The 11,520-nt window shown below is 41.3% G+C and overlaps 1 protein-coding gene across 2 annotated transcripts; it reads left to right on the top strand.

Annotated features, from left to right (window-relative positions):
- The first annotated feature begins 59 nt into the window (after window positions 1-59).
- Window positions 60-11,312, top strand: SDHD (succinate dehydrogenase complex subunit D). 2 transcript variants are annotated; one of them, XM_029208548.1, is made up of 4 exons: window positions 60-165; window positions 2,747-2,863; window positions 5,573-5,717; window positions 10,319-11,312. In XM_029208548.1, exons 1-4 carry the CDS (start codon window positions 114-116, stop codon window positions 10,482-10,484), a joined length of 480 nt encoding a protein of 159 aa, XP_029064381.1. In that variant the 5' UTR covers window positions 60-113; the 3' UTR covers window positions 10,485-11,312. The 2 variants fall into 2 exon arrangements, with proteins under 2 accessions (XP_029064381.1, XP_029064382.1); XM_029208549.1 differs by lacking the exon at window positions 5,573-5,717 and having other exon boundaries at window positions 64-165; window positions 10,319-11,289.
- Window positions 11,313-11,520: the final 208 nt, after the last annotated feature.

Below are 11,520 nucleotides of genomic sequence, written 5' to 3'. Positions count from 1 at the left end.
CTTCCGGTTCACCCGGCGTTTTCCGTTTCCTCGTTTTGTTTCGTCGTCGCGGGTGGATGTTGTCATATGACTGCTTCCGGGTTGCTGGATGACCTTGAGCCTTCCCGAGCGACATGGCGACTCTCTGGAGGCTGAGTGTCCTCTGCGGTGCCGGAGGTGGGCGAGGTGAGGATCCTGGCAGCTGGAGGTGTTTAGCACAACCTCCAGCCGGGGAAGGGAATGCGGTGAGGATTCGTTTGCTGGGCGGTGAGACCTTTTGAGCGGGGGTGGGGCGGGGCGGGGGTGTCCCTCCTCCTTCCCTTTGGCAGCTCTGTCTCCTGCCGAAACCACGGCATCACCAGCGTTGCCTGCGGGCCCAGATGTTTACCCGAGAGCGTATCTCCCCTGCTCTGGGCTGACGTGGTGATGGGGTAATTTGAAAGTTATAGTCTTGCAGAGGCTATTCACATGAGTTCTCTTTTTCTCCCCATTCGCTGTTTTTAGTGTGCTCCCTTCCTGAATCGCAAGAGTGTCAGGGTCAAAGTCCCAATCCACGTCTTGCCTATTTCCCTTGGAGTTGAGTTCGATAATTATAGAAGTGGGCATTTGTGTTATACTAGGCACTGTAGTATGGTTGGGTTACAAATGTGAAAAAACATGGTTCCAGCCCTCAAAGAGTTTTCGTTTTTGTAGAGAAAACACATATAAGCATAATGTAACATAAAGTGAAAACTGTGCAGTAAGTAAATTGTATGCCAGTCCAGAGGAAGAATATATTAGCTGTGTGTTTTGGAAGGATCACCCTGTCTGGGTTCTTGAAGAAGGTGTGCCTGATTTGAGTGTTGAGGGTAAGGAAGGCCACAGGAAGAAGGGCATTACAGTTAGGGCTACTGGGATGAGCAAAAGAATGATGAAGGTGTAGAAACTGCTTGTTATGAGAGAAAACAAAACAAATCAGATATTAGAGTGTGAAGCTCAAGATGGGGAGTGAGATGGTTCTGGAAAGGTGAACTGAAGTCAAATCACAGAAGAACTTGTCTTGATTTGGAGTATGCATTTTACTTCGTGTGAAGGGGAGCCCTTGAAAGGTTTGACATAGATTTGCAGTTTACATTGACCACTTTGGTAACAATGTGGTAGATGGCCATCATGGGAAATGGGGCAGGCTAAGACATAAGTCAGGGAGACGAGTTGAGACACTGTTGTAGCCGTGTTGGCAAGGATGGTGAGGTCCTGAACTTGGAAAGTTGTACATAAGAGAAGATTGTCTCAGGAAATGTTAGGAGATACATCAGTATGATTTGGCATTTGACTGAATTTAGAGGGAATGTCCTACATGACTTCCAGATTTCTGGGTAAAGTGAAAGAGTGGCTGGGATGTCATTAAATAAAGTGGTAAGCATGTAGATGGGGGGCAAGTTTAAATGAGAAAGTGAGTTGAAGGGTGATTTTAGTTTTTGCCATGGTAAGTTTGAGGACCATGTGGGGTATCTCAGGGGAGAGGCCTTCTAGGCACTTAAACTTCTGAAACTCTGGAGAGATATCAGGCCTGGGGATACAGAGTTGGGTTTCATCAGCTTAAAGGCACTAGAAGTTGAGTGGACAAAATGTCTAGGGGTGGCGTAGGAAGCAAGGAGAGCAATGGGCAGATGATGGAATCCTGGGCAGACATTTAAGAGCAGCTGCAGAGGAGAGAATCAAAAGGAGAAGCAGAAGAGAGTTCTTTCAGAGAAGAGAAGGGAGGAGAGGCCACCAGTGCCACGTGATGCAGAAAGCCCAATAAGATGAAGACTAAACAGTGTCTATTGGATGTGGCCACAGGAGACCATTGGTGACTTACTAAAGCAGCTTTGGTGGGGATAAAGACGAGTTTCAGAGTTGAAGAATGATAAGGAAATGAGGAAGTTGAGGTGATTTAGACAACACTTTAAAGAAGCATGTTTGGAAAGTGAAGAAAGGGAGCAGGGGAAGAGTGCATGGGCATTAGAGGACATAGGGTCAAGGGAAGGGTTAATTATATTACATCAGTTGAGGGAAAATGGTCAGTAGGAAGGAAGGAGAGGTTAAAGATACAGGAGAGAAATTACATTTTATCGAGTGCTTATAACATTCTGGGAATTATGCTGAACATTTTACATATATTTTAAAATTTTCAACGTTGTATTATGAAGTAAATACCAGTATTTTCATTTTACAAAAGAAAGGACATTGACTCTTGGAGAGCCTATTTAACTTAATTGCTCATCGTCTCACAGCAGCATTGGTAGGGTTGGGTGTACCTAGGTCTGCCTATTTTTAAACCAAGAGACAAGATCTAAAGGAGGACAGAAAGGGATGGGTTCAAGAGTGCAAGCAGAGAAATTGATCTTGAAAAGGAAGATGGTATTTCCCAAACTAGACTGAATTCCCTGAAGACAAAGACTTTGTCTTTTATCTCTTGCTCTAGTGCAGAGCATAATCTTGCATGTATTAAATGTTTGTTGGATGAATAGATGAATAAATGGGAGAAGAAAGGAGCTATAAGTTATTTTTTTTAATTAGTCAAAGTGAAGCCCTTTTATGTAAGTGTTCATTGATTTTTCAATATTTCCATAGCTACTTAGTCTAATCTCATAGCAACCCAGTGAAATAGACGCTATCCTCATTTTACAGATGAGTTGGTCATTCCCTGTTTGGGGTTAAATCGCTTGCCTATGGTCATTTAGAAAGTCTGTCAATCCTGTTAAAGGAGAGGTGCTTATGGTCCCCCTTATGTCTCTTTCCTTAGCTCTCTTCCTCCGAACCCCAGTGGTCAGACCGGCTCATGTCTCAGCATTTCTCCAGGACCGATCAACCCCAGGATGGTGTGGAATACAGCACATTCACCTGTCACCCAGCCACCATTGTATGTCCATCTTCATCTGGGCTGATTATCATGCCTTTGGCAGGACTTGCTGTCTCTGAGAGGAACTCTTGTGTCCAACTCTGTCAAATGAAGACCTAGCCTACACCTGGGCACACAATGCTAGCGTGGTTGAATCATGCCATTTACACTCATACAGAAACTTCTGGTCTAAGTCTTTTTAACTTTTTTAATTTTTTAAAAAGGAAATAGTTCTGTAGGAAGAGTCTGTTCAATATAGTTTAGTTACTTTTATTTATGTAGCTAATGGAGAGGAGCCAGATCCAAATAATTTGGAATAGTAGACAGTTTAAAAAATCATGCATATTTATAGCTGTAATTGACATGCTTATTTTTATTTAGGTTGATATTAAAATCATGGCATTTCTTGGATGAATACTGTTTAGGTATTAAATCTTAGAAAATCTGTAGGTGAATAACAAGTTAACTATATTTTCATTTTTAAAGTCTAGAAAGATCAGTATTTTACAGAGAAGACTTCTTTTGATTCTTAAGTCTACCAGTTATAATTGCATCTGAGTTATGAGTAATTAGGCAAGTATAGTTTTCCTGCTTTTTAGAATTATGTTATCTTTGAAAAGTTTTTGTTTCTGAACTTTGTTCAGTTAGATTTAGCAGAGTGGTTTTAACTTGGGGTGCATGGGACTAAAGGAAGGTCCCCCAAAGTTGTATACACAGTCTTTATTTTTAAAATTTATTTATTTATTTATGGCCGCATTGGGTCTTCATTGCTGCACACAGGCTTTCTCTAGTTGTGGCGAGCAGGGGCTAGTCTTCATTGTGGTGTGCGGTCTTCTCATTGCAGTGGTTTCTCTTGTTGTGGAGCACGGGCTCTAGGCACGTGGGCTCAGTAGTTGTGGCTCGTGGCTCTAGAGCGCATGCTCAGTAGTTGTGGCGCCCGGGCTTAGTTGCTCTGCGGCATGTGGGATCTTCCTGGACGAGGGCTCAAACCCGTGTCCCCTGCATTGGCAGGCAGATTCTTAACCACTGCGCCACCAGGGAAGTCCCTACACAGTTGTTGTTTTTTTTTTTAATTTTTTGGCCACGCTGCGCAACATGTGGGATCTTACTTCCCTGACCAGGGATCAAACCTGTGCCCCCTGCATTGGGAGCGCAGAGTCTTAAGCACTGGACTGCCAGGGAAGTCCCCCTACACAGTTTTTAATGTGTGTATCTATGTGCACTTTTCCAGGAAGTAGCTCCATCCTTTTATTAGATTCCCAATGGGGTGTGTAACCAAAAAAAGGTAGAGGCTCTCAAAGAGATGTTTAAAGCCCATTTTATTTTCACTTGTTTAAAAGAAGTTTTCAGGGACTTCCCTGGTGGTCCAGTGGTTAGCAACCCACCTGCCAGTGCAGGGGATACGGGTTCGAGCCCTGGTCCAGGAAGATCCCGTATGCCGCGGAACAGCTGAGCCTGTGAGCCACAACTGCTGAAGCCTGTGCATCTAGAGCCCGTGCTCCGCAACAAGAGAAACCACCACAGTGTGAAGCCTGCGCACCGCAACGAAGAGTGGTCCCCACTCACCGCAACTTGGATGAGAGGGCCCGTGCACAGCAATGAAAACCCAGTGTAGCCAAAAATAAATAAATGTATAAAAAAAATAAATAAAAGAAGTTTTCACATTCCATATCTATTTTTGGCTATTTATAAGTAACGGAACAGAAGAAGAACCATGACCCTAAAAGTTGACATTAGAACTTTGCTTCTATCTATCTATTTATTTTTGGCTCTGTTGGGTCTTCGTTGCTGCGGTCGGTCTTCCTCTAGTTGCGGCGGGCAGGGGCTACTCTTCGTTGCGGTGTGCGGGCTTCTCATCACAGTGGCTTTTGTTGCAGAGCACGGGCTCTAGGCACGTGGGCTTCAGTAGTTGTGGCTCACAGACTCTAGAGTGAAGGCTCAGTAGTTGTGGCACATGGGCTTCGTTGCTCCTCAGCATGTGGGATCTTCCCAGACCAGGGCTCGAACCCGTGTCTCCTGCATTGGCAGGCAGATTTTTTTTTTTCCCCAGTACGTGGGCCTCTCATTGTTGTGGCCTCTCCCGTTGCGGAGCGCAGGCTCAGCGGCTCCGCGGCATGTGGGATCCTCCTGGACCGGGGCATGAACCCGTGTCCCCTGCATCGGCAGGCGGACTCTCAACCATGCACCACCAGGGAAGCCCCTGGCAGGCAGATTTTTAACCACTGCGCCACCAGGGAAGCCCGAGAACTTTGCTTCTCTTTGAGTTGGCTGGTTTAATTTTCTTTTGGGAGGATTTTTAATATTACTTTACTTACTTTAATATTACTTTACTTACAATATTACTTTACTTTTGATTAGGTGTAAACAAAAGAGTGATGTTTTAAAGGAATTCCATAGGTGTCACCAACTTATATTCATAAGGTATCTGTCTATTACACTTAAGTCCAAGATTGGTAATTCTGCAAAGATATTTTGTCCATCTTCTTGCCTATAAGCAAAGTGGATCTGTCTTCTAATTAACATATGTAGGTGTTGAGACACCCTGTGCTGAAAGACTTCAAAGAAAGGAGATTGCATCTCTCACTTACCTTTATCTTACCCTGTTTATGCTCAGAGTTAAGTCTTCCATGCATTCTGTTTGCCATTATGTCAGTGGGTTATTTTGTGGCAAATATTGAGATGTGTGTTTCCCCCTGCAACTCTTATGAATCTCGTCCTTCCTTTCTACAGCTGGTTCCAAGGCTGCGTCTCTCCACTGGACTGGTGAGAGGGTTGTCAGTGTTTTGCTCCTGGGCCTAATTCCAGCTGCTTATTTGAATCCTTGCTCTGCGGTGGACTACTCTCTGGCTGCAGCCCTCACTCTTCATAGTCACTGGCAAGTACAGCAGTCCTTTCAGTATTACATTGTCTGCTCAATTTGTTTGCTGTGAGCTTGTCTCACTATTGCATATGAGGGAGAAGTTGGTTGAGATACTGAAGATCTGAAGAGAACCTTAAAACATATGTAAACTATTTATATGCCCAGATTTATGTATCCACCTGCCTATTTGATGTCTTCGCTTTCATATCTGTACGCATTTTGAACACAGCATGTCATAAAACTGAGTTCCTGATCTTCCCCAGATCTCTTCCTCCAGTATTCTTGCCCATTTGAATTAATGACGTTTCCATTCTTCTGTTTGTTCAAGCCCCAAACCTGGTCATCATGCTTGATTCCAGAAGTAGTCTCCTAACTGGTCTCCTGTCTGTTCTCAACACAGCAGCCCCTGTGATCCTGTTAAAATATTAAGACAGGTCCAGACACTCCTCGAAACCCTTCATTGTCTCCTAATCTTACTTAAACTAAAAGGCAGAGTTCTTACAGTGATCTACAGACTCTATATGGTCTTGCCCCCTCTTTCTTTCCTCATTTGCAACCATTTACTGTCACATTCACACTGGCTTCCTTGCTAATTCTTGAACACACCTGGGTCACTCCAGGCCTCAGGGCTTTACTCTTACAGTTCCTTCTACTTGAAACTTTTCCTAGTTATGTACTTGGCTTGTTGCCTCATTTCCTTCACATCTTAAATGTTACCTTCTCAATGAAGCCGTCTCTAACGACTTACTCAAAATTGCAGTGTCTCTCCCAACATTCCTTATCCCTCTCCCCGTCTTTATTGTCTCAGTAGCACTTATTTCATTCTAATATACTTTATCATCTGTTTATTATCTTGTATATTTCTTGTCTCCCCTCACGAGAATGAAAGCACAGATACAGAAAATCATAAGAATCAAATCTATGGCTTAGTGAATTATTATAACAGTAATAATACCCCCCCCCCAGGTCAAGAAATAGACCTTTGCTGTCTACTGCAGGAGCCTCTTCCTTGTGTTGTATCTCAGTCATAATGGTTCAACATCCCCCCCACCAGAAAAAATTTTATCCTGATTTTTATAGCAATCGTTTTCTTACATTTCATCATAGTTTTATTACCCAAATGTGCATCACTAGACACTATAGTTCAGTTTTGCTCTTTTTAAAAAAAGAAATATAATAGGAGTTTTGACTGTTTTTATTTGTTGTTGTATCTTTAGTGCCTAGGGCAGTATCTCACACATAGCACTAAGTAAATATTTGTCGAATGGATGAATTTCCAGTTTTTATTTATTTTACCCAGTGTAGTTTGTTAGACTTTCTAAGTTAATGAACCTTCTAGAAAGTTTGTTAATAACAATTGGGTTCCTTAAGTTGTCCCTTGTGTGTTGTTTTGCAAGGACAATATGCTGTCATGGGTGGGGGAGGTTTTTTTTGGATTGTTAGAACTGAAAGCACTTGGGGGAGTATCTTAACCAACCCTATTGTTTTACAGTTGTAGAAACTAAACCCCAGGGAAGTTAAGTAACTTGTCAGAATCATTTTCTAGCTAGTATTAAAGGTGATTTTGCTTACCTAGTTTTCTAGGGTTGGTTAGAATTACCCTTTAACCAGATAGACCTCTCACAATAGAAGATTCCAGTTGCATATGGAAATACTAGCTCACAGCTACAGTAGGATTTCTCTGATGTGTGTTTCTTGAAAGGAGATCCATCTAAATCGGTGAAAAATCAGAATAAGAGATAAATCTAAAGTCATACTTTTTCTTTTTTGGCCGTGCTATGTGGCATATGGGATCTTAGTTCCCCAACCAGTGCCCCCTGAAGTGGAAGTGTGGAGTCTTAACCACTGGACCGCCAGGGAAGCCCTAAAGTCATACATTCTAAAAATTACGATTGACTTCTCCAATTACCTTACTGATTCTCTCTTCCTTTTTCAAACATACACAGAAAAGACTTGAAAGAATTGTCTATAATTGTGCACTAGTTCCTTAGCATCCAATCTGCTGGGTTTTTTTTCTTTTTTTTTTGGCAGTACGAAGGCCTCTCACTGTTGTGGCCTCTCCCGTTGTGGAGCACAGGCTCCGGACGCGCAGGCTCAGCGGCCATGGCTCACGGGCCCAGCCGCTCCGCAGCATGTGGGATCTTCCCGGACCGGGGCACGAACCCGTGTCCCCTGCGTCAGCAGGCGGACTCTCAACCACTGCGCCACCAGGGAAGCCCAGCATCCCATCTTTTTTAACCCACATTAATTGGGCTTTTTATCCCAACTGTGTAACTGAAATCATTCTTATCAAAATCACTAAAGACCTTCATTTTTTCCAAATCCAGTTGTCCATTCTCTGTCCTCCACTTGAAACTCAGCAGCATTCAAGTTAGTCGACTGTTTTCTCCTTAAGTAAATTTTCTTTGGCTTCCTAGATGCCATACTCACCTTGTTTTCTTCTACCTTACCAGCTGTACTTTCTCAGTCTCCTCTGTCAGCTCCTTTTCCTCTTGTCTGACCTCTGAATAATAAAGGTCTGATCTCCAGGCTCATTCTAGGCTTTTTAAAATTTCTCTGTTTACACACTTTTCCAGGGTGAGCTCAGATCAGACTTCTTTTCCTGAGCTGCGGACTTGTATTTCCAGTTGTCTGACCGACTTATCCACTTGGATGTCTAATAGTCATCCCAAATTTAATATTGCCAAAAATCACTCTTTTCGCCCCCCCTGAAATCTCTCTTGATTTCCCCTCAAAACCTCCTTCTCTCCCCTTCTTCCCTAATTCAATTAAATCTTGTTGTTCAAGCCAAAAATCCTGGGAGTCATTCTAGGTATTACTTTTTGTCTTAACCCCACAACCAGTCCATCAGCTTGTGTTAGTTCTCTCCTCAGAACATAGTCTGAGCCAAGTTAAGCTAGCAGCCTTGCCTAGGCTACTCCGGCTGCTTCCTAACTAGTTTTTTATTTCTGTTCTTGCCACCCTTCTGCCCGCACTGTCCTTTCACCACATATAGCCAGAGTGACCTTTTTAAAAGGTAAAATTACATTTATCCAAAGAAGATATGCAAATGGAAAATAAGCACATGAAAAAATGCTCAACATTGTTTGTTATTAGAGAAATGCAAATCAAAACCTCATTGAGATACCACTTTACACCTTACACTTTATACCACTTTACGCTTTACACCGACTTTACACATCATTGAGATACCACTTTATACCACTTTACACTTTACCAGGATGGCTGTAATCAAAAAGATGGACAATAATGAGTGTTGAGAAGTGGGAGTCCTCATATATCTCTGCTGGGAATGTAAAACGTTGCGGCTACCTTGGAAAACAGTTTGGCAGTTCTAACAAAAGTTACTATAACAAAGAGTTATAATATGAGTTAACAACAGAGAGTTGCTATATGACTTGGCAATTTCACTTTTAGGTGTATACCTACCAAGATTGAAAACATATGTCCCCACGCACACAAAAACTTGTACAATAATGTTCATAGCAGTGTTGTTATTATATAATAGCCAAAGAGGCGAAACAGTCCAGATGTGTCTTAATTGATGAATAGCTAAACAAAATGTGATATGTTTTTACAAAGGAATATTATTTGGCCATACAAAGACTAAAGTGCTGATCCGTGGTGCAACATGGCTGAACCTTGAAAATGTTATGCTGAGTGAAAGAAACTCAACACGAAAGGCCGCATATTGTATGATTTCATTTATGGAAAGTGTCCCGAATTAGCAAATATGTAGAGACAGAAAACAAATTAGTGATTGCCTAATGGGCTAAAGGGTACAGAGTTTGTTTCTGATGAAAATGTTCTGGGATTAAACAGTGATGGTGTTGCACAACTCTGTGTGAGTATACTAAAAGCCACAGAATTGTTAATTTTATGGTATGTGAATTATATCTCAATAGAACTGTTATTTAAAAAGTAAAATTAGGTCACTGCTGACTTTGGTCACTGCCTACTTAAAGCACAGCTGTGGTTTCCCGTTGTATTTCAAGTAAAATTCAAACTCCTTGTTATGACCTTCAAGCCCCTATGCGATCTGCCCCTGCCTTCTGGTCTCCCTGTTCTCCAGCCACATAACCTTTTTACGATTCCTCAGAGATGCCAAGGTCATTGTTACTTTTGTTTGGGATGTTCTTTTCATTCAAGCCATCCTTTCTAAAATATTTCTTCATAGCACTTACGTACTTTTTCTTTCTCTTCACTAAAATGTTTGTTCCATAAGGGCAGGAATGCTGTCTTATTTGCTGTACTCTCAACATCTGTAACAGATTCTGGCACATAATATCTGCTTAATAAATTCTTTTTCAATTAATGAAAAAGTCTGTAGGCCATTTGTTTGGGTTTAAAAATAAAAAACAAAATTTTATAAATAGAGTAGGAATTAGTTACTGTCTTTGATATAAACGACTCGAAAATTGAATCTGAAGGATAGGAAGGTGTCTTTATTATATTGTTAGGGTACACTTGATTCCTTCATTTTGGTTTATGATTTTTGTTACCATGAGTTGCATTTTGACCTTGACTGATTATTTTTTTTGCAGCCAAGTTAACCGAATAGCCTTCTAACATCACTTGTGGTTTTTCATTTGTACTGTGATTTTTTTTTTCTTTAGGGGCATTGGACAAGTTGTTACTGACTATGTTCGAGGGGCTGCGTTGCAGAAAGCTGCCAAGGCAGGCTTTTTGGTGCTCTCGGCGTTCACCTTTGCTGGGCTTTGTTATTTCAACTATCATGATGTGGGCATCTGCAAAGCTGTGGCTATGCTGTGGAAGCTCTGACCCTTTAGACTTAACACCTTGAGAATTGATTGGACACCTGCTTGCCTCTGCTATGTGATGCCATTTCAACTCACAATAAGAAGGAAGTAACAGATTAGTCCGCTGGTAAACCTCTTCTCCTAATCAGCTAGTTATGTTTAGAGTTTAATCTTTGAAGAAAGATTGAGAGAAATTGTATCCAAGAAGTTGTGAGACTGAGTTTTGTATTCTGGAGAGTTAATGGGGTGTCTCAGAGCTTCTCAGAAGACTCACAGTATAACTAAACATTATATATGAGCCTTTGCCTGTTAATTTATCAGACTCTTAAAGGGAATTCAGCTTTATTACTCTCAATATTTGATCAAACTTCTATATTTGTCCTAGGATGATGGAGAAAGGGAACGACTGTTAATTCATAAGGAAAGACTTCGCAGAAAATTAGGCCGTGTTTCGTTTTTGTAAACATCCCCCCCTCTGTTCAGTCGATACCAGTTACTGATGGTTACGTGTCCTAGGGAGATTTGAAAATTAGAAATGCTGATATTTCACATTACTGATTTCTAGATCCTAGGAAGAAGAGCCTGGAGAGTTTCTGAATATAGAGAAGTTTCATGTAGGGAAGAGGTCCCTTTATAGACGTTTCAAATTGTTACAGGTTCTAAATGGAGACTTAATCCTCAAATGTGTTTATTTTACTGGTCCTAAAATAATCTGTTCACAAATATAAAATTGTAAGGAATAAGTTGTTGTTTTCCCACCGTGAGAATCTCTAATGTGAAAATGTATTCTATGAAGGTAAAGTTTTTTTAAAAATAAAAATGCTGTATAATAAAAATTTATTCTACTCTTTTATGTCTTAATTGTCCATAGTTTTATTCAGTAGAACTGAGTGTCTATTGCATCTATAGCACGGAAACAGGACTGAGTGTTTAAATTTCCTTCTGAGTTTAGCAGTTAGGTAAATCAGATACAGAGTGCTGTAATACAGAAAAGACTTACATGTAATAGGCAGAAATATACTGAGTATAAGTAGTTTGGTATGAGGAAGGTAATAAGA

The sequence above is a fragment of the Monodon monoceros genome, unplaced genomic scaffold (genome assembly GCF_005190385.1).
Source record: "Monodon monoceros isolate NGI ecotype Baffin Bay Population unplaced genomic scaffold, NGI_Narwhal_1 Super_Scaffold_7, whole genome shotgun sequence".
Lineage (NCBI taxonomy): Eukaryota > Metazoa > Chordata > Mammalia > Artiodactyla > Monodontidae > Monodon > Monodon monoceros.
Note: the sequence above shows the minus strand (reverse complement) of the source record. Positions and strands in the feature narration are given on the sequence as shown.